At 37.7% G+C, this 23,748-nt stretch overlaps 3 protein-coding genes across 3 annotated transcripts; 2 read left to right on the top strand and 1 right to left on the bottom strand.

Annotated features, from left to right (window-relative positions):
• Nucleotides 1-2,050: 2,050 nt before the first annotated feature.
• On the top strand, nucleotides 2,051-4,171 carry LOC103714607 (fructokinase-1-like). Its single transcript, XM_008801918.3, has 4 exons — nucleotides 2,051-2,561; nucleotides 3,132-3,464; nucleotides 3,598-3,714; nucleotides 3,846-4,171. Exons 1-4 carry the CDS (start codon nucleotides 2,157-2,159, stop codon nucleotides 3,972-3,974), a joined length of 984 nt encoding a protein of 327 aa, XP_008800140.1. The 5' UTR covers nucleotides 2,051-2,156; the 3' UTR covers nucleotides 3,975-4,171.
• A 3,295-nt stretch (nucleotides 4,172-7,466) lies between these two features.
• LOC103714617 (tRNA (guanine(37)-N1)-methyltransferase 2) lies at nucleotides 7,467-19,033 on the top strand. The gene is made up of 11 exons (XM_008801929.3): nucleotides 7,467-7,719; nucleotides 9,167-9,264; nucleotides 10,594-10,698; nucleotides 10,802-10,864; nucleotides 11,032-11,105; nucleotides 11,863-12,388; nucleotides 12,478-12,588; nucleotides 13,322-13,444; nucleotides 15,520-15,626; nucleotides 18,065-18,139; nucleotides 18,628-19,033. The coding sequence occupies exons 1-11, from the start codon at nucleotides 7,610-7,612 to the stop codon at nucleotides 18,727-18,729; spliced, it is 1,494 nt and encodes a 497-aa protein (XP_008800151.1). The 5' UTR covers nucleotides 7,467-7,609; the 3' UTR covers nucleotides 18,730-19,033.
• A 543-nt stretch (nucleotides 19,034-19,576) lies between these two features.
• On the bottom strand, nucleotides 19,577-23,498 carry LOC103714623 (B-box zinc finger protein 24-like). Its single transcript, XM_008801942.2, has 3 exons — nucleotides 23,039-23,498; nucleotides 20,201-20,512; nucleotides 19,577-20,127 (listed from the first exon to the last, which is right to left on the bottom strand). The coding sequence occupies exons 1-3, from the start codon at nucleotides 23,219-23,221 to the stop codon at nucleotides 19,894-19,896; spliced, it is 729 nt and encodes a 242-aa protein (XP_008800164.1). The 5' UTR covers nucleotides 23,222-23,498; the 3' UTR covers nucleotides 19,577-19,893.
• Between the last annotated feature and the right edge of the window lie 250 nt (nucleotides 23,499-23,748).

Raw genomic sequence — 23,748 nt, 5'->3', positions numbered from 1 at the left:
TGATCTCTTTTTTAAAAAAAACCATCCACCAAGGATGGTAATTTATAATCCGATCCGTCAACTCGATCCGCGCATAACCTGCTTTAAGCAAATTTGGGTTTGACATGAACGAATTTAGGTCATAAATGGGTCAATCCGTTAAACTTGTTTATTAAGTGGATTGTGTTCAGATTTAAACCTGTTTAAAATTTATTTAACTTATTTGAAATCTACTTAATTAACCTGTTCCTGACATGTTTATTCCGACCTGCTTAATTTGTTTAACCTATTTAAATCCATTTAATCCCTCTAATAAACATGTTGAATTCAGATTTAAAATTTTAACCTATTTAATAAACAAATTGGATTTAGGTTGATAAACTTTTGATCTAACCCGTATCTAATCTGATCCCTATCTAATCTAACCCAAAGCTACCATTCACCTTCTGCACGCCTCCACTTTTGGGTCATCCACCACGCAGCTCTTAAAGTGGTCCAATCTCTATCATCCATCACCTGTACAAATCTCAAAGCAAGTGCGCCACCTACTGTTTCATAATTTGTTCTCCATATACATACATACACTACACATGGGCTCATGCATCCGGGATGCGGGCCACCAACTGTTTTTTTTGTATATAATTCTCGGCACGTCCGTTGTTTCGGCCGTGGTTTCCCAAAGCTGAGTCCATGTTTTCAGTGGTACGATGGGTGCATGGGCTCCCACCCACCCCCTTCGAGATACTGTGCGTCCACTCTTGCCTTTCCTTTCCTGCCTCATCTACTTAATATATTATTTTCTCTACAGCATGCACACACCGACTCTTTCGTTAACTGCTGCTGAAGTCACAGGGGGGGGAAGAAGAAGGAAGAAGACAAGCGAGAAAGAATACTCTCCGTTGGGAAACCTAAAAGACACGATCGCACTAATGACGGTCTCCATCATGATTCTTGACAGGACTTTAACTTGACAAAGCAGAAGGGTCCAACGAGACCGAGCTGGCAAACAAGTGCCGTTTCCCAATATTATTGTTGCACTCCTGGAGCATGACAAAGGAGAGCCACTGTAACAGCACATATTTTATGCAAAAAGTTTTTTCCTTCATTCCATATGAAAAGTTGACACTAATGATAGTAAAAATATTTAGTTGATCTTGTTCCGAGGGAGAAAAGAGAAGGAAAAGCATTCATTCACATTGAACATTAGATTAATCTTGAACACCAAATATGAGAGTAAATGCACCAATCCTCTCCTGGTATCACATTATGTGCACATCCTTCTAAATGTTAAGCCATGTAGATATGCTTAATAGAAGATAAAATGGAGCATTTATTATTTAATTATATGAAAAGGTTTTCAAATGAGAATGGGTGTGGTTATCCAAATCTCCCTATTTCTCATAAGATGAAAAAGGAAGCCTTTGATATGATCTCTCTGCCGGCTGATATTCTTTCTTTGATAATCGCTTATGTGCTTCCGATGCTGTTTGTACCACACACACACAAAAAAAAAAAAAAAAAAAAACTGCAAGGATAATAGTCCACAATTTATTCAGTATTTTTTTTCAAATTTATTTTATTGTTTTACTTAAAAAAAAGAAAGAAAAGAGGATTGCCATATAGATATTATCCAATAAATTTTTCACCTGCATTTTTTTTAACAACTTAACAAAATGCTTATCCAAATATACCCACCACCAACCCCCACTCTTTTTTTTTTTTTTGGTGAATCATTAGAGATAAAATGGGCAATAGAACTTTTGATAAACAACCCATTCCTTGTATGGTATACAAAATTGGTGCTCATCCAAGTACTATGAGGGGTGCACCAAGCACAACTATAGTTCTATTAACTACATCCAGCATAGCCAACCATATACAATTTTTTCAAATATTTATTCATAGAGGCTAAGATATAATTTCTATATATCTTGACTCTTTCCAAAAAAAAAAAAAAAAATTCTCATAATTATCTCATCACCTTTACCTTAATTACCATTTTGTTAGCATTCAGACGGTCCAAAGCCGACCATTTAAGACCCTCTTGGTCCCTTCTGCTTTCTTCTCTTTATATCTGTCTATCCCTCTCTTCCATCTCTTCTCTCTCTCTTTCTCTCCTCTCTTCACGTTTCCTGTCAGGTCTCTTCTTCGTCGAATCCGAAGAAGAGAGATCGACGATGGCCATCGCCAACGGCACCGCCGAGGGCTTCGTGGTGAGCTTCGGCGAGATGATCATCGACTTCGTGCCGACGGTGGCTGGCGTGTCGCTGGCCGAGGCCCCGGGGTTCGTGAAGGCCCCCGGCGGCGCCCCGGCCAACGCCGCGATCGCGGTGGCCAGGCTTGGCGGCCATGTGGCCTTCATCGGGAAGCTCGGCGCCGACGAGTTCGGGTTCATGCTGGCCGCGATCCTCAAGGATAATGGGGTCAATGATAAGGGCGTGGTCTTCGACGACACCGCGAGGACGGGTCTCTCCTTTGTGACGCTTCGGAACGACGGCGAGCGTGACTTCATGTTCTACCGCAATCCAAGCGCCGACATGCTGCTTAGAGAATCCGAGCTCAATCTAGATCTCGTTAGAAGGGTAACTCCCTTTTCAAGTAGCTTCTATATTTGTATTACGTTATTGTACATAAATTCGTATCTGCGATGAATATCGATGATCTCCATAGATCTGTTCTAGAAAAGGGGATGGGATTAGGTTATGGCGACCGATACATACATAGGTCAAAGGAGGCTGCAATCTGATGTCCCTTGTGTACTGTAATTTTCGGAAGCATCAGATCTGATCTGTACATGGATTTCTGTATATTTTACGGAAAATGATGCAGTTCATGAGGCATTTGATCTAATCAGCAGTCCATCATCCAATAAAAATACCTTCTGCGATCATGGTGGTCTAAATTATCTATCTTTTGGGAAAAAAAAAGATCTACCTTTAGATGATTTTTTTTTTTCTTGAGGACTAAGGAAGATGCATATTTTCTAAATCAATAATCTATTTTAGACTCCTTTTTTTTTTAAAAAAAAACCAAATGTTTCAATCCCTTAGCTTCGCATTCTTGCTGTATGATTTATTTTCTGAAATTATGTTCTATTGACTTTTGTTTCTGATATAAATATTTTATTTTTCTATGGATGGCCTTAATTTCAGGCTACAATTTTTCACTATGGATCGATAAGCCTGATTGAAGAGCCTTGCCGGTCGACTCAGTTGGCGGCGATGGAGATAGCAAAGAAGGCAGGGGCATTGCTCTCTTTCGACCCAAATCTCCGTCTACGACTCTGGGAATCCCCAAAGGATGCACAGGCTCTTATCATGAGGATTTGGAAGCAATCCAACATCATTAAGGTCAGTGATGCCGAGGTTGAGTTCCTGACCAACAAGGACGCAGTCGAAGATGATGCTGTTATGAGCCTGTGGCACCCGGAATTGAAGCTTTTGCTGGTGACTCTTGGGGGGAAGGGATGCAAATACTACACCAAGGTATCATGACAACTCTAGAGTTCACAAACAATAGTATGATCAAGTGAATTGGAAGAAGAACAAACTCCAACAACTTCTTGTAGGATTTATTTCTCTTGTCATGTTTACACAGTATTTGTTTCTTTGATTATAGGACTTTCGAGGGACTGTCAAAGGGATTGCTGTGAAGCCAGTCGATACGACGGGGGCCGGCGATGCATTCGTCGGTGCAATGCTTAGAAAGATCGCTGATGACCAATCTACACTGCAAGTGAGTTATGGCATGCAGTATTGGTGTCTTCAAACACAGGAGCCTGTTAATACCTTACATGTGACAGGGAAATATAGAAGTTAGATATCAAGTGACATTTTTCTTACATGGGATCCTTATGTTAACTGCAGGATGAGAAGAAACTGACGGAAGTGCTGAGATTTGCCAATGCCTGTGGAGCTATAACGACAACCAAGAGAGGAGCGATTCCTGCTTTGCCCAAGGAAGCTGAAGTCCTGGAGTTGCTGGAGAGAGATTAGAACTCTTGAAGATTTCCTTTTTGTTGTCCATGTCTCTTTGTTAAGCTTGCTGCAGTCTACCTAGTAGTTCACAAAGGCCATCCCCTGTCGTTGTTCCCTTCCTTTGTTCTCCTTGTACTCCTCTCTGTGGAAGAATATATGTGTGTTCTATCAGTTTGCTTGGCAGTAAAATTCAAGTTGATCTTTGCATTGTCGCAGACTTTTTTACTCAGAATTTGCTCGAAACTGCATGGCGAAGGATCGAAAAGATCTTCCTGATATTTGCTATAACTTTGTTAGATTTGTTAAAAAAAAAAGAAGAATGCATAATTGGCTTGTGCCTCTTTCTTCTACGAGTACGTAGTTCATGTGAAGGGTGGTAAGTTGATTATATTTAGAATAACTTTATTTTTTGGGTCAGGAAATACCGTTAATGTAGTACGTATTGTTATAAGATTTTGTGGTACACGCGGCGAACATGCAAGCGACCCTGTTAAGTGGGTGCAGTAGGATTCGTCTTGGTCGTTTGAGATGGCATGAATAAAATTTGCTAAAAGGTACTTGAAAAGGCAGATGGTGGATTCAGAAATCTAGCATCACGAGGATGAGTTTTTTGAAGAAAATATATAATAATCAACGCCCAATTGCATTGCATGGAAACATTGTTGAAAATAGATCATAAATATATATCAAAAAAATAGATCATAAATATATAAGAGATTGGAACTTGAGTTGTTCTGAAGTGAAAAGGATAGGCGAATAAACTTAAAATCAGTCCACGTCAATATGAATCATAGAAGGCGTGGATATGACATATAGAAATGTCATCCTCGATGCCTAGTCAAAGCCTAAGTTGATCTCACAATGCAAGAAGATGTGAAAATGGCATGCCTAATGACATGCTATGCTACACTAATGCGTGCTTTTACGCATGCGAGTGGGTATTTAAATAATACATGGAATATCAAAATGTCAATGAGATGTATTTTTTTATGTCTATATGGTTTTATAAATACTCATATCAATGTTGATTGATATGCAGATACATGCATGCATAAATGCAAGCGCACAGCTACATATACATGTGTATGTGTGAGGATGCTTTGGTCGTAATTCTGCCTCTTAAAGAAAAAAAAAGGAAGAAGAATAATGCTTCTGGGAACAAGTAAAAGAAAAAAATATTTGCCGCTTACCACTCAAAAAAAAAAAGAAAAAATGGCGACAGGTTTCTTGCTGTCCAAAGATACTATTGGACATCTCCGAAGCCAGCTTGCGTTGTGAAAAAGTGCAGCACTTTACAGGGTGCTTGCACGCTGGAATAAAGGAAAACGAAACAAAAACAATTTGACATGTCCTTCCTGTGCTGATAGTATCATGAGCTAGCTATGTGTCTTTTTGTTTGGTTACTCATGAAGGGTCTACATCTTATGACCAAAGCACATGAAAACAACACTATGCACCAGTTGTGATCAGATCTATCGAGATTAGAGAGAAATTAGTAAGTTCTAAGATTACAATATCGGCAATACGAGGCGATAAGACATATCAAGTATTGATATGGTACAAGCTGCATACTGGTTCAGTACCGATACAATACAGTATGATGCTGACTGATACGACAAACCTTGATAAGTTCAAAAGATCACTACTATAAATAGGAAACACAACATGCAGTAACCAACGTTCGTATCGGTTGGTTCGTTTTAGGGAACACATGATAACCATGAAATCTCACCTCCTGCAGCAAGTAGCCTCTTTGCATGATCACAAACCAGACGGCCATATATCCAACTTTAAATAAAGCAGCAGGCAGTGAAGAGAGGTTTAATCAATGTAATTCCAATGACCATGGACAAGGTATTCCATGTCAAAGCTATAGAATACTCAGTCATGTTGTGCAAGGGATCATAAGCATTTCAGACAGGAAATATATCAACAAGGTCAAGGTGCATATATACACTGCTCCTTAATTTGCTTGCAAACAAATGTAGAATATCGATCCATTTCTTGTCTTATTTCCAATATATTGCAGATTACTGGTCTAAGACCGTGTCACCGTACGTCAAGCTTCAAGAAACTTTAAATCTGTAGCAAAAAAAGAAACGTCAAATCAAACGACAGAAGAATATATGAGAAAAGCCCTAGTAGATGCAACCAAGAAACATCGGTGCCGAGCCTTGGAAAGAAAAATTCCACGCTGAAACAATAAAATGGATTAAAAGTTAATCTATAACAAATTTGGATTCAAGGTTTGGTATCTTTTAAAAGTTTAAATGAATTTTACTGAGATTCTAACATGATCATGATCATATGGGGATTATGAAAAAGCAATCTGAGCCCTATCAAATGAGATGCAACGGCCAACTACAACATCCAGGCTTATACACATGCCTCGGAACCAATCACAATCCACACGAATGGTTGGCCATTCAAAATCATCCACGAAACTTTCAATTTGCCGATCAAGGTCTGCCATAAGATAAGCCTAAGAAGCGTGCAGGCAATCCTTCGAATTTCAAAATCTTCCACAGTTGATAGCGCCTGAACCACGACTGCATACAGTTTCCTAAATTGCACCTGCAAAATATGTGAGGCTTGATGCACGCGTAAAATGGTCGCGCGTGATTCTTCAAACATGTTGGGCTTGCCGAATACGATTAACCCATGTGCCCGAATTTTTTAGCGTCAGGCATCAACTTTCGATAATACAATCCATTCCCAAAAAAACCCCTCGAAGTAAGTACTCTAGAGCTCTAATAGACCATCGTGCTGTCGCCTCTTAAACTTTCTCTCTTTTTTTAATATTGTTTCAACTTAGGTATCGAAGAGTCCTCCACCAGACACTTTGCAGTAAGAGGACTCAGGGCCGGCCCAACCCTTAGGTGACTGAGACGGTTACCTAAGGCCTTGACCCAAAGAAGGCCCACCGTAGAGAAGGCCTCAAAGACAAAACAGAAAGAAAAAAAGACCCCCCTTAGTGAATTTGTCTTAGGCTGGCCCACTGTAGGAAAGACCTCAAAGATAAAACGGAAAGAAAAAAAGACCCCTCTTAGTGAGTTCACTTTAGGCCCCCAAATGCATTGAGCCGCTTCTGAGAGGACTTCTTCGTCTTTGTTATTCTAGGTTGAGCTTGGCGACGGGTCGGAACCTCAAACACAATCTCTACCTCCTAATGCGGTTTCAGGCATATTGCTATTCTGCACGGCCTAAGCATCTTACTGCCAAGCTCTCCAGCAGTCTTTCCTACTCAACACCTCGGTCGAACTAAATTGCAGCGGCAACGTATATCAAAGTTTGTATGGATGGATTTCACAAGCCATTTACCCATGAGCAACTAGGATTAGAGAAGCAATCACATGGCTATTTTTTCACACAAGAATACATCATGTCACAAGAACTTCACAAGAGTAAACGTTTTGTGAATTATATTTGAACCCCTGAACCCTGGGTCGGGCCCAGCCCCTAACAGCCATCGCCCGGTCCAACCGTCCGGTCCGGTGAGCCTCTAAACTCCATTACCCTCAAAAAAAAAAAAAACCCTTATGCTCTCGAAAACCCTAGCCCTCTTCCGTTTCGAATCGAAGAAGGGCGGGCTGATTGGAGCTTCTTCTTCCCCAAATCAACGGAATTACGTGCTTAGATGTTAGCGGAAAAGGATGGCGGACGCCGTGCTGCTGGACGAGAGCAAGTTCGAGTCTACGCTTCAGCTCTGGGCTCTTCGGATTCCCCGAGAGCTCTGCAAGTCCGTCAGCCACGTTCTTCGCGGGTAGTTCTATCGTTCTATCTTTTCCCTCTCTCTTTCAGTGATTTTTAGTGCTAAATAGCAGCGATTATGCCCATCTAATGCTAATTCCATGCTTTGCACTTTATGAATTGGTTTCTTGTACGAAGAGATGAAAAAGGACAATGAGCAAAATACTGCGATCTTATTTGTTGGTTAGTTCTCCATGAAACTAGGGAAAAATTCTCCTTTTTAATAATTTATTAGTTCTTCATGTATAATGTGATATGAAAATGTTACCTCTAAAAAGTAGAGTCGAGCAGAAAACTTGACTTGTGATTCTGGTATTGATGATTTATAATTTCTTTTGAATTTGTTTCCTTATGGAAATGCCTGATTAGTAATATTGAATGCTACCTCATCTTCAGGGTTACTTGCAGAAGCTGAAGACTTCACAAGGTTTTATAACCCTCAAGAAAAGAAAAAGGACCTTAGAGGTTTTATTTGTGGGGAAAGGGAAGGGCTTGGCCAATCATAATTTGTTTACTTTGACAATGTAGAAGAGAGAATGACATAAAGCAAAACCGTGAAATGAGATGAGCTATCATATTACCTGATTAGTAATATAGTATAGTACATTATCTTCAGGTTTACATGCAAAAGCCAAAGACTTTCCAATGCTTTATTGGGGCAAAAGGAAGTGCTTCGCCACTCATAGTTTGTTTAGCTAGACAATGTAAAACTAGAGAGAATGAGATAAAACAACAATCAAGGAACGAGATGAGGTGTCATAATGTTAAACAAGATACATGACCTAGAGATCACTAAATAGTTTTAAAAGTCCGAAGCTAGTTGACCAATGGCCAACGAACAACATCACATCTTGACCAATAAACCACAGGAATTGACAATGTGGTGTAGAACAATACTCATTTTGATAAATACCTACAATTGAATCATGACAATGTGAGCGTATTAGGAGAAGAAATCAATCGACTTATAGATATAGGATATGAAATCCTTAGAAAATCAAAAGCATAAGAAAACAATCAAGCATGTTGCATTACTATATTCTTAATTCATAAAATAATAAATAGTAGCCAAAAATTGTTGAAGGACATTACTGAAGTAATGCTGTTCATACATATATAATTAGCCCAATCAGTGGTATAATTTATATGTATTTTTTCCTCTGCTAGAGGGACGGAACATGAAGGTTGCACAAATTCATGGCAAGGACACACTTGAGGGATGAAATCTGAACTATAAATTTGTATCTGGGGGTTTTGATTGGTTTTGTTTTTGTTACTTTGTTCCTTTTTGCTGATTAAAATGAACCAAAAACACACTTTCGTGTGTTGTGATTCGATTATGGTGTACATGCCTCCTGAAAAATGTATCTTCCAGAAATCTTATGCTAACTTGTTTCATCAGCTTTCATGTATGACTTTTTCAGTTTACAGACATTCTAAATACTTATCGTCCTTGGCAGATATCTGTTAGACAAAGCTCGTGTCAAGCCCATTACTGAAGATCCAACTTCTGAGAAAAATCGCTTTGTTATTTTATCAGAAAGGATTCAAAACCCTGGTAAGCATATTATTTATGCACAAAACCACAAGGTTGATTTACCCATCTACTTCAGCGAGCCCCTATTGTTTTGCCTTATCACTGTCCTATCTAGCTCTAGATAGTTTTTGTCTATGTTGTGGATAATAAGTAACAAGGTTCACACAAGGTTAAGCTGCAAAGTTTTTGTGGTTGCCTTCTTGCATTATCTGTTTTAGTCACTTATTGTTCTGTAAATTTTGACTTTTTAGCTTTTGCCCATGTCGTGGATGAGATAAGGAACAACATTTATGAAATTTGAGAAGAGGATTATTATGAGGTTTACACAAGGTTAAGCTGCAAATTTTGTGGTTGCTTTCTTGCAGTATCTGTTTTAACCACTTATTGCTGTAAATTTTAATTTTTCAGGGAAATTCTGAATATATAAGACGCATATTATTAATTTTGATAGATCATTGGGAAGGCAATTGAGCATTTGATTTCTATCGGATGACATAAGGAGTAGAAATATGTGTTTTTGATTTTAGAAAATCACTGTTAGTAAGAGTTTCATGTGACTAAGTTGCTTAGTTGTCTTAGCTGTGTCATATGCAATATCATTTAAATCACTATTGTCCACTGTAAATCTTAATTAACTTTCTAGACAAGGGTTTCTGAATGCATCGGATGCCTAATACTAATTGTCCTACAATCTTGACAATTAAAAGCCAAGTAAGAATTTGAAATGCTGGATTTATGATTTTTCTGTTTTTGGTGTGAGAATAATAATTTTATTACTTTGTAATTCAGCAACTAATATCTTGTTATGGTAAATCAAATTGTCACTTACTTTCCATTGAATGATACCAATTGATTGCCACAAAGAAAGGCACTTTCAAAAGCATCATGCTTGATATGCTCCTGAAGTTTCTCTTTTGGTCTTCATTTATTTATATTATCAGTTTTGTTATTTGTATCTGTTTGTTGCAAAATTTGCCATTTTAGTAGCGGACCCGTACAGGTACCATGCTAGTACAATATCGGTACCTGCTATATGGGAGTCAGTACGACCCCATATCGAGTCTCAGTTCAGTATCGGTACAGTACGGTACATCCGGTATAGGATGGTACACACTAGTATGGTGAATCTTGGTTGTTGGGTACCCTTGACATTAAGAAAGGATAGATATCAATCAAAGAATAAAAACAAGGAAATAAGAGACTTGATATTTTATCAATGTGTTGTATCTGTCATTTGTGTATCTTATACTGCTAAACATTACAATTCAATTGGGTTTTCTCATAATATACAGTTCGCATTCTTCTCTTGTTTCTAGTATTTACTGGTGAAGAATATTTAAAATGGAACAGATTTATCTGAGATACAAGATCGAGTACTAGATGCACTGAAGGAATTATGCAACATTGAAGTAGTGCCCTATTCACTGACACTTGGATATTCCTATTGGGGTGCAGGTCAGCTGTAAACCAGACACTCCTCTTGCTCAACCACTTCAGTTATCTAATAATCATATATCCAACAACTGTCTTTTTTTCTAATTCTTTTCTTTGTTTATAGACCATATTCTGAAGCAAATATTGCCCCATGGAGTGGAGGTGCCTTCTTCTTTTGAAACAATAGTTAAGTATTCTTTAATTTTTCGTATGCTAAACTGCTCTGTTATTTGTTCCTTTTATGTATTATGTTGTTAATGATTGAAATTGGCAGTTCACATTGTAAATAATAATTAATTTATGATGCCTAAAATTATATGCCTTGTTGAATTAACATTACCCTCCTATCTCCAGGTCATATTGCTCATTTGAATATTACTGGTGACCTGCTTCCCTACAAAGACGTTATAGCGAAGGTTATCTTTGATGTATGTCTGCTTCTGCTTCATTCTTAATATTTACCTGAATTATGTGGCTCCAGCATGAATTTTAGAATGAAGTAGGACTTTTTGCATCACATATGCCCAAGTACATATATTATACATCACAAAGAGATGCAAGCATGTGCAGAGATATGCCTACAAGGCTGCCAATCAATGAAAAAAAAAAGTAGTAGGGAAGATCGAGGTGAAGAAGAGTGATCTTCGCTGGTGTTGCTTACAACTAATTGACGTCCAAATAGGTGGCTAAGATAAGATTAATAATATAGTAACGATCTTCTTAGCTTGCTTAAACATCATTTATAGGTGAGACCTCTGATATCCAGCGGAAGGATCCGCTGTAAGACCAAATAAGTATTGGTGATTTTGCATCAAAAAGATGCTGATAAGGCATAATAAAGAATGACTCTCATAAGACATAATAAAGAATGACTTATCCCGGTCTTAACATTCACATGTGCATTCCAGATCTTTTTATTTTTTTTCTCTTCTTTTCTTTTTTCATGGGGTTCCTCCCCTAAACTAAGTTGTTTTCAGAAAGCATATGTTGCATGTACATTTTATTTGTTTTCAGGATAATATCTTCTTTTCCCATGTTTGTCCATCATGGTTCAAGATAAAAGTTGCTTACATACAGGACATTTTGCTCTTCTTGCTTAAAGTATGTTCTGCATTTTGTGCTCTCTTTCTAGTTTGTGAATTACTAGAAAAATTATTTAGTACCTTTTCTTGGCTTTTTATGCAGAAAAATCAACCAAGAATCAAAACCGTGGTGAATAAAGTTGGAACCATAACAAATGAGTTCCGAGTGCCAAATTTTGAAGTTCTAGCAGGAAATGATGATATGGTCACTGATGTGAAACAGTATGGTGCCACATTTAGACTCGATTACAGCTTGGTATACTGGAACTCAAGGCTTGAGCATGAACACATTCGATTGGTTTCACAGTTCCAGACAGGAGAGACCATTTGCGATATGTTTGCTGGTGTTGGTCCATTTTCAATTCCAGCAGCACAGAAAGGATGTGTTGTATATGCAAATGATTTAAATCCAGATAGTGTTCATTATTTAAAGATTAATGCAAAGATCAACAAGGTGGAGGATCGTGTTTATGCATATAACCTGGATGCTAGAGCATTCATGCACCAGATGATATCTGTGCCTGATTCAGAGATTAAACCCGAATCTCAGGACACTGTACTCATAGATTGTCAAACAAACAATTTGATAGCTAATAGAGAAGGAAGTTCTGAACATGGAAAACAGACTGGTATCATGTTGCCTAATTTGCAGAAGGCTTATCTATTATCTTATAAGTTATATTCTCGCATTAAGTTTATATATATATATATATTGCAGTTGATAATAAGGAAATGCTCGATACTGGAAGAAATGTTCAAGATCGTCTGGATGATTCTTCAACAATAGCAAATGCTGCTGCTAAAAGGCGGTCTGAGATTTCTGATGATGGTAAGTTGGTGGATCCTTCAAACAATGGTACTGAAAGCTTTGTTTGATGTATAATAATTATGATGATATTAATGAAGCTCAGTTCTTTCCTAGTTAAGTGTAAGCTGCAGTGGAAGGTTAGCAATTACAATATTGACAGTCTGGAGATAGCATCCATTACAGAGTTAAGTAAAAGATGCACTATTACAAAAAAAATGGGTAAAGGATGCCCTCATAGGCGGGAGTTGAAAGCAAGGATAAAGGAAAGCTTAAGGTGGTTAGCGGACCTAATTATCTATTAGGGTGGTCTTGAAAGAACTCAGGTATACGAAAATTAGACATGATTGTTGTTCCGGTCTGTTTTGCATCAGAAATACTTACGGACCTTTAGGACAGCTCTGAGTGTTAAGTCAATAGGGGCTGAACTATGTCCATTCATGTAGCTTTACTGTCCTTACTTTTATGGATTATGAAAAACAACCTTTATGATTAATTTCTACTACAGACCTTCTTGACTTTTAAAAAAGAGCGTCCTAGTGCATGAGGCTTCCACATTTGCAGAGTCTGGAGAGGGTTAGATGTACATAGACCTTCTTGACTTGGCTTTTTGTTTCGAATCCATGACATCCAAACTATTATGGAGTAACCTCACCATTGCACCAAGGCCTGCCCTCGACTTTTAAGAGTTTTTTTTTTTAAAAATATAGTAGCGGCTTCTGTGATAGAAACACTGAAAATGGTTGTATAATTGCAGCGAGTGTGATAAAAGGAAACGCTAGCAAGAGAATCAGAAGCTTCAAATTGTCCATTCCCAAGACATATGAGCATGTTGATCATATTATAATGAATCTTCCTGCTTCTGCTCTGCAGTTTCTTGGTGAGTTTTGTTTTTACTGATATATTGTAATTTATAATTATAATTTTATATTGTATGCATTTTTGCCTATTGACTTGCATAGAAAGGAAGTGTTGTGCAATGCAATATTATTCTGGATATGCAGAGAATTCTTTTTCTTTTGTCCTAATGTTCTCTTGAAAACATCCAGAAATGCATGGAATTCCTACTATGTATTTGCTAATTCTTCTGTAGGTAAACATTTGCACCTGCACATGTATCATTCCTAGAGTTGCACATATTGAACATGATTTCAGAGGAAGATAGATGAAGTCTTAGTTTCAAATTTTATGGCTAAGTCCACCCGCACCCACTATCAACCATTCTCTATCTTTGTTCTGCACTAAGCAGAATAAGAAACTAATTTTGAACAGATCTAGTATAAGCGCATGAAGGAAAGATTAGTTTTTGGACTGTTGTGTAAGCTATGCTTTGCGAAGAATTGATGGACAAAAATGAAAGGAAGGTAAAGAGATTGAAAGATAAATGAAGAAAAAAGTGGAGAGTGAAAGATGGGAAAGGGAGGGCCCAATGGAGTGATCTGTGACCATGACAATTCTCTTAATCTAGTACAATTCCATGCTGAGGGCCAGGATACAAGTACTCTGCCGTAAAATGGTTGGGATATATATGACATTCTGTACTGAGCTTTATTGTAATCAAATTACAACTCAAACAACCTAATAACTAAATGAACCCTTAGTCACCCATTAAGTGAATGCATAGACCAATCACACGGGCATCTTCCTTGAAGATGATGCATATATCAGTTATGGCCATCTTGCTCATAAATCTTGTAGATGCATCTTTGCACCATACTTAAACAAGGATAACATTAGGTTGAAATTTTTTCCATTTTATAAAAGAGAAATGAAATATATTTTGTTGGCATTTAGTAGCCACATTCTTGGTCACCTTTTGGATTATGTACTTCTCTCAAGAGAGCTGTTGCTCTGTTTTGGCTGAGGATACGTGAAGTTGTGTTCTGTGGCCATGTCTGCTGGTTCCAAAATGTGCTAGGCAGTGACATGGAAAGTTTTGCCCGGCTGCCATGTTATGAGACATCATTCTTTTGCATGTATGCTATTTTTTGTTACTTTCAGGAAGAATTATAGAATTCCAAAGAGGTTACCAAGATATGAGAAAAAATTGAATTACCAAAGAGGTTATTTTCAGTAAAATGTGCACACTATTATGAGAAACACATGGACATATTTCAGAATTCCTTTTTTGAATTTCTTTAAGCTCCATACCAGACACCCAAAGACCTTGAAAAGAAACAAAAAGGAATGCATGGAATCCCTTGCCATTGCTTATAGCCATCATCAACATCAACTGATCAACCATGTCTTATTGCACCTTCCACATACCATCATAACGACAGTAGTTCAGTGATGTTTGTGGCATGATGGTGCGAATATTTCCTGAAATGCCGTGAATTGCTCCGAATTGGACGGTTTGTAGCAGAATCGGGGCAAACCACTCGGTTCGCACCGGTTTGAACCGGTTCGTCCCCCTCTTTTCAAAAAGCTTGAATTTACAGTATGCCGAACTAGAGTGGACCGTCCGGTTCACCCTGTACCAAACCGGTACCATTTCGAACTGATAGCCGATTGGTATGTGTGCCGGTACCGGTTAGGCTCACCTTGATCTACGTGGTCCCGTTGTCACTTGCTGCATTATTTTAAATTGGTGGATAACTATTTTGACAGTTTATACCAATGAATCAAAAACACACCAAACTGCCAAAGTGAAAGTATCTTCTAATATCTCATCCTACATATGCAAATGATGGTTGCAGCATTTGGTGCCTTCAAAGAGTTAATTACTCCCAAATCTTCTCCTGATCTAATAGTCAGTCACATTATGTATCTAATCTCTACTGGGATCTTTTTTTATATGTATATTTGTATGTAATTAGGTTATTTTACTCTTTATAAACTTGCTTTTTGCTATATTTCTTGTTCAAGTTTTATTCTTACTGAATTACATGTTAAGTCCATAATATATGATTAATTTTTGTCTTATTTTCATGATTGTTGGTAAATGACATACAGATGTTTTCAAGGGCCTTCTCCCAAGAAAATACTGGAAAGGACCTTTGCCCTGGATACACTGCTACTGCTTCATACGATCAAATGAAACCACAGAATCAATATTAGCTGTGAGTTCCTGCAGAAACTTCATTGCTGTATATTACCTGATATTTTTTTTACTGCTTCCGCTAGATTGCATGAAAAATTATTTTGTTGAACATCAAATTGATCATCTTCTTTCTTTTTATGGTAAAAATAGAATAGTTGCTGGGATGCTTTCCCATTTTTGTCAATGATATGAATCCAAGACCCTGATATGATATGGATTTTAGATGGTACAATGCAGTTTCTATTTGACAAACTGAACAAGATTTAAGAAGTTTATTCTTCAGATTTAATGGATCCATAAAGTATGTTTTATTATTAGAATGGAAGTTTGGTATGCCATTCGTTTTTGATTAAAAAACAAACATTTAGCAGGCAGGAGAGAGAACGGCATTCAGTAGGAAGTAACAACCAAATAAGGCATTCAACTTATTAGAGTGTCTGGCTTTTATGCCATAAGATTGTATAGACTTACCATCATTTAACAATATACAGTAGCTGTGCAACATCATTTGTGTTGATTTGTCGACTAAAGGAAGCTGATCATAAATTGTTAAATTCATATTTTTTCTTTTAACTTACAAATATGTATAAGCCATCTAGAAGTATTTTGAAGTGGCTATCTTATCATTGGAAGGCAGAGTTTCCATTGAGCAAGCAAAAGGTAGGTTGCAATTTGTTTGAACGGCATTTTTCTCAGTAGCTTGATACACTGCTCACAGCCCAAGATTATATCAATATTTTAGTTCCCAAATTTGCAGCCATTCCTGCTTTTATTAATTCCAATGGTTTGCTGATTCTGTTTCTCACTTTGGAAGAGCTGTGAAAAATCTGATTGAGAGTATTTGCCTTGGGTTCCTATGTGTTTGTATGCAGTCCTCCGACCTCACTTTCTCAATTAGCCTTAGTATAACGGGATTCGATTTGCGAAAAATCACAAAGGCTTTAGCCTGAATTCCTCTTGTGTTAGAAATGATAGCATACTTTGCAAGCATGTTTAATTGGATCATGGATCGGCGCACCCTAATTCCCATCCATTTTTTGAGTAGGTCAGCAAATGGAAGCCAAGCTGAATTTTTCTCCATTCAGATCAGGTTGAAGATATATATATATATATATATATATATATATATATATATATTTGAGTATGTATGTATGTATATATGTCTGTGTATGTGTATGGGTAGAGAGAGAGAGAGAGAGAGAGCTGGACTTAGCTATACTCGAGTAGATCTCCACTCAAATCCGGTTAGGTCTACATTGGACAATGGGGTTCCCATATCGATGATATGAGCTGTTGGATGTGATTTAATACCTCTAAACTACTTACAAAAATTGATGTGATTTGGAGGACCTTGGCCTATGCATCAAGTGATCAGAAATATATATATAATTTAATTTCATGTAGACTTGATCAGATTTGAGTGAAGATCTACTCAAGTCTAGCCAGGTCTAGCTATATATATATTATAAACATGATATGCAAGAAAGAAAAATTAAAAAGAATAGTGATAGTTTTGACAACCTATTGCATATAATATTTTTGTAAAAGCTGTGTATAAAATTTAATCAACAACATAAATTGATGATCAATCGCACAAAAGTCATTAATGAAAGCAAATTAATTTATTAAATTGAAGAAGCATTATGAAGAATACTGTGTATTAGTTGCAGATTTGTTTAGGTTGGAATGAGGGTACTTAGCAATGTTCATAATACCATTGTGTACCATTCCATACTGGGCGTACATACTGATGCTGAACTGATACTTAGTACAGGGAGCATACTAAGTGCCAAAAGCTGAACTAACCCCAGTAGTAGGTGTATATGGGATCTAGTACCGAGTTTGTGAACCTTGGTACTTAGTGATCCAAAGAAAATCTAATTTATAGAAATTCAATACGTATATGGTGTGTGTGTGTGTGTGTCATTTGCACTTGCGCATGTGCTTGTGCCTTTCTATGTATTTATGTGTATTGACATATGGATATCTATGTATATATGTATAATACTATTTTAAAGTATTGAAATCCATACTTCAGTTATGATCCAGGAAGGTGGATGAACTATAGCCTTCAGACAGAACTTATAGCTGCTGCCTCATTTGGTGCTGACTTAAGTGTTACCATGGGAATTCACCTCAAGAATATGTTCTTTACTGCCCAGGAAACCATTAATAATTTAATTCCTCTTAGAATTATAAACATTTATATAGATTTAGTATAATATATGCTAATTATCGCTGCACTGCATGATTAGCTGGAGACTCTTATGGAGTTTATTTTAGCATACATTCCATCCTCATTTTTTTTAAGGTAAAAATATTTCGATGTCATAAAACCAACTAAAGCATACTTATTGTATCTGTCCTTTTCATATGTATCTGCATAATTTAGCTTCCATGTTATTGTATATGTACAATCACTATCTGAAAGATTATCCCCTTTCTTGTTCCCTCCAGGAGGCAGAGAAAGCTTTGAATGCTAGGATAGCAGAACCACTTTTTCACAGGGTTCGTGATGTTGCTCCTAACAAGGTATAAAATTGCTTGAAGTCTTTTTTGAAATTGAAAAATGCCAAGGAGTCTGAACCCATTACCAAATATTTTCCGTTCACAGCTCGCTTGCCATTGGGCATGTGCATAGTGATTCACTACAATCCTTGTGAATCACACCAAATCCCTTTTGCCACGGCGCATGCCATCTATCCACAGAAAATACTTGGTGATATGGTTGGGTCTGTAGCATTACTCTTTTAGGTGGCATGGCATGGTTTGTGCTTCCAGCAAGCTCTTTGTGGAGGACCTACATTTTGTGGTTCCATCCGACAGATGGAATCAAGTTTGGTAGCATAACTTATGATTTCTGCCATGCATTTTTTCTTTATCACCATAATTTGTTTGTTATTTTCTATAGGTTTAGAAGTTCTAAGGTCTAAGAGAACTTTAGATAATTTTACAGTTTCACAACTTGCGAACTTATATATTCTTTGTACGACTTATGTATTTTCCCCCTCTTTTTACAGGCAATGTATTGTTTAAGCTTCAGGCTGCCTGCAGAATCATGTTTTCAAGATGTTGAAGATGCTGCCAAACCTGTGAGGACTGTGGATCATAGCCTAGCATGAAGGAAAACCATTCTCTGCTAAATATGTTTTCCTCGCCATCCTAACTAATGCTATAGAAAGACCTTCATTTTAACATGACCTGGAGTACTGCTATTCCAAATGCAGGTACAGGGTGGCCCTTCCATATATGAATTTGCATTGTACGACATAAAAATTTCATGCTTCTGTAACATACATACATCAACAGTCTATACTAAAATTTTGCTAGATTGATTTATCATAGATTCTTTTTGTAATGAATACACTGAATGCTAACACACTGATTCTGATTTCATGATATATTTTTATAAATGCCATTATGATCCTGAAGGTATTTCTGTAATGAGATGGATGTGGGACCATCAGCATTTTGGTGTCCTGGTTTGCATCAGAGATTGGAGCAGGAGCTCCATGATTTCGTATTTTGCATCCACGGGGATGCCTCTGAACTTCAGTTTTTTATTTTTACATGTTGAGAGAGAGCCTAGTAAGATTTGAAATGTTAGAGAACCCCTCAAGGAAACGTTGATGTTGGGGGGAATAAAAAATATCACCAGCACAACTGCTGTTTTCTTACAATCTTTGGGAATGGTAAGCTGTAAGCGTAAGTTTTTGTCCTGAAGGCACTCAGAAAGCAACAGGCGTCTGAAGTGGTGCAAGAAACAAAGCATCATCGTGCGAGCTTAGACAGCGAACTTAGATGGAGGAGAAAATGATCAAACTTGCTGCAGGGTTTGATGAATGCTTATAAAGAGGAACAGTACACATCTAAAACTAGGGCTTCTATATTCTTTCAGTTGCTTTCTCAGCTTATGTAGTACAAGCTGGCTTCTTTACCTGTCCCCAGTTGAGCAGTCTTCGAGATATATATCCCAAAATCTCACAAACCCAATGCCATTCTTTAAACAATGACGTGTGAAGTTACAGTAAACACATTAGGAAAGCAAATTCAGTATTAATACAAGCCAATCTTAACCATAACGGCACTGAAGATATCAGTAATATCGCCGCACTCAAAAAACTTTTTTCTACCCAAACATCTAACATCAAAGGTAATACTGTCTGCCAAGATTAATCTGTCAATATATCTATCTGCATTTCTGTAGAAATGTAGATAGGCGCACAGATGTGCATCTCTCTCTGGAGATCACAAATGTACCAATACAGAGATTGGCAGGCTTCAGTTTATCCAAGATCAGGGACAGTGAAATACTCCTCATCATCAGAGAGTTCAATTCTTGGCTTCTTGTGGGAAATGTTACTATCTTTGTTCGATCTGTAGAACGCTGCATTGCTTGCCTGCGAGGTTGGAAGCTCAGGGACTTCGGCTGCTGTCAAGGTTCCCTTGGGCATCTGGTCATTGAAAACACCGATGTCGGCAAACCATTCCAACTCTCCGAACCCGATAGGAGGCACGCCCTGCAATTGAATGAATTGACAGCTTCAAAACCTCATGTCTGCAGAAACAAATGGAGAACTTCAACACTCTCACCTTGTCACCGGATTCATAGTCCGACAGCTGGAGGAACTCATCGACAGCCCATGCTGCTGAGGGTGCGAATGCTGATGAGGCAGCTTGTGTTGCTGGAACCTTTGGAGCAAGGTGTATTGGGCTGTTGTTTGATGCCTCAGACTGACCCTTCTTGGTGTCCTTCTTGCACACTGAACTCGGGGCAACACGGATGCCGGTAGCTAGATAGCGCTGATGATCGCCGGAGAGGGTACCAGCAACATGGATAGGCTCATCGCACTCCCGGCAGAATAGGGCTCTATCCTCTACGCAGAAAATAAAAGCTGCCTTCTCCTACCAAAAACATCAAAACCAAAAAAAGAAGGGAATAGTACATTACATTACCATTTCTTCATTTGCCATGGCCTTGGACAAGTAGTTACTAGTACAAGACATAGCATATTGTTGAGTAGTGAGTTATGACTATCTAGAAATACTCCAGCTAAAAGAGATTAAATGCTTTAGTGCAAGGAGAGGGTATTTTCAGAAATTGTTATTTGAGCATTCTTTTATAAGGCAATTTTAGAAAGAGAGAGTTAATAGAAGTGCATGCATGACATCAGTTAGGGTATTTGTCATCTTTTGTATCTAAATCTATTTATCTCAGATCTAAATACATCTGACATCAGTTAGGTGCTGTTGACATTTCTTGCACAATACTTTGGCTAATGTATTGTTCACATTTCTTGCAATATGCTTTGGTTAAGATGTGTCATGTCTTCATTACCTTTGAACAGAAAAAGGTCTTTAACATGGTATTGGGACAAATGAGTTCATATAGCCAGCAATGCAGCCATCGTATCCAAAGCACTACCTAAGATCACTATAAAGGAAAGGACAATTCTAAAAATTTAGGCATAAAATAGTATACTCCAAGAGCTGCTTTGATCAATGGAGGTCAAAACAACTGCTATGAATCTAATAAATTACATTATGTATAATTTCTGCTCCCAACTTGATAACTCGAACTTGATTGATTATTATAGCTGCCTCATCATCTATTCTATAAATATCCAATTATCAATAATCATCTAAGAACCTCTCTGCTCCAATCATCATCTATTTTACGATTTTCTGGTTGCTTTAACCTTCAGAACTGCCATAAGGTACCTGTGTTCCTTTCTTTCTTTTTGGTAGTTAGTATTATTTATATGACTGGTTATAAATTTATAAATTTATACTTTGTTTTAGGCCATGAATCCAGAATTCCCTACCTTCCCATCCCAGCACAAAATTTTATGCTTTAAACCCAACCATTTGCACCATGGACTATGTTAGTTTGGCATACAGGAGTTCCTAATGTTCATATAAACTAACCTAGATCTGTAACAATCGCAAAAAAGAATCGGGAAGTTGAAAAGAAAATTAACAAGTAAATTAAACTATTTTTTCATTAGATACTCATCCATTATCAAGCCATTTCTTTCTCAACTACCTCCTTTCTTTGAGATCCCAAAAGAGACTAATGTGGAAGGGTAATATTCTCAATTTCAGTAGTCTTCCTTAAAACTTCATGAAGAAGATCAATCCGCCAAGAAAGTCTCCAGATTGTATTCGGTGCTGAACAAATGATTTTCAACCTAATGAAAGATGCAGGTCTCTTCAACATTCCATAATTTCTTTATTCACCCATATTGCAGTTATTTTCATGAAGAAACAAGCAACAGAGATTCTTTTCATATAGAGAAATTATATGGTTTATTTTGTGCTTGATGGTAGTTCCTCCCAATCTTCATGATTCATTCACTGTAGTGATGTAACAAATAATTCTGAACAATAGTTGCTGCTGGACCTATTTTTAGTGGGACAAAGTTTGATAATTACCAGCTGCATGATGCAGACGAAAGACATAGGGTATATACTGTAGCTTAATCTCAAAAGAGGAAATTTATCTTTAACTAATTATTTGGGATATTATGTGAATGTAGTCTATGTATAAGTGACTGGAGTCTAGTTTGAGCTCAAGAACAAGCTGCTTTAATGAAGATGAGGTGCAGGTGCAGTCCCAATGAAAGCCCATATGGTAATACTTTTCTGTTCCTTTCTTTTCTTTTTCATGAAAGCCCATATGACCAACCCAATCTTAAAGAAATGATGGTTGATTTGTTCCTTTGTTCTCTTAGAGGTCAAGATTGATTTATTGATTACATCTACATAACATGGATTTTTGAACCACTCAGTATCTTCAGAGCAAACTTTCTGGGCCTAAACAACATTTTAGTCCCGAGCGTAGAAAGGCTCATCACTCTGTGACACCCTATACTACATAGATGTTGAGGTGGTAAAGTCTCAGTGTAGATTCAACTCATACAAGAGACTTAGGTTTGATCCTACCCTCACCCTGATTTTGTTCCACACTTCCATCCATCTTAATTCTCTAACAAAGAAACAGAATCTAGAAAAAAGAAGGCACGGGTATCGACTGTAAAAAAATCTGTTTATGTAAATTTTTAGCGTAAGGGATGCATCAACTGCAATTGATCAGCACCCAATCATAAAAATCAGCTCAACAGATGTCTATACAATAACTAATGATGATCCTTCATGATGGTTTTGCTTTATAAATTTGAAAAATATTTACACATACTTAAAAGCAACATAGATGCTAGTTTCCATAGAAAAGACATCAAAACAGGTTGATGCAGAAGATACAGCAGGAAGATTAAGTCACAGTGACAACCTTAGCTATTCAAATATTGTTATTCAGGAAACAAAAGAAAGCACCAGCACTGAAAGAAACACGAAAACTAAAACATCACAGGGTAAAGATGGATAGCCAACGAGAAATGGAAGTGAGGATTCAGTAGTTAATTAAATTACTTGGCAGATGTCGCAGCGAGGGAGCTTGTTGGAGAGGCACTGGAGGAGGAGCCTCTGGTGCTTGCTCGCAAGCTTGTTCGCCGCATGGATCTCTATGTCGCAGCTTGCACAGAGTGCTGCCTCGTCGGCGCAGCATATTACGGTCGCCGGCGCCTTCTCACAGGCATCACATTGGATCTTCATATCTCCTCCTTCAACACTTATTTCCTCTGAGATTAAGTTCCCTCCTTTCTCTCTTCTTCTTCTTCTTTGTGCTCAGCTTTCTACTGATCTTTAGAGGTACCAACCAATACGGTAGCTCGAGAGTAACAAGAAGGCTGTATGGGTATCCAAAAGAAACACAAAAGAAGGTGGTTGGTGCTTGGAGAGGAGGAAAGGAGAGAAGAGGATGGGAGGAGAGAAGGGAAGTCTAGGAAGTAACTGGTTCAATGGACCGGATAAAAGTCGCTTATAATTGTGGTTCTCTGCTTCTAAGTGGTTGCTTTTGATGGTGCTAGATTTTGGATGCTGATGGAGCTGGTAGAGGCTTTAGTTGCTCTGGGGAACTGGTGGCCGAGAGCTCTCTGTCCTTTATTAGATTCAACAATAGTATCTTCTCATCCGTGTTGCATTTTAGATCTTTTTACTGTGTTTTGGATAATAACAGAATCGAAGCCCTTCATCTAGGAGGGCGGCCAAAGTGAGGCAGTGGATGGAAAGAGATGTCAATC

This window comes from Phoenix dactylifera, chromosome 14, assembly GCF_009389715.1.
Source record: "Phoenix dactylifera cultivar Barhee BC4 chromosome 14, palm_55x_up_171113_PBpolish2nd_filt_p, whole genome shotgun sequence".
Taxonomy (NCBI): Eukaryota; Viridiplantae; Streptophyta; class Magnoliopsida; order Arecales; family Arecaceae; genus Phoenix; species Phoenix dactylifera.
Note: the sequence above shows the minus strand (reverse complement) of the source record. Positions and strands in the feature narration are given on the sequence as shown.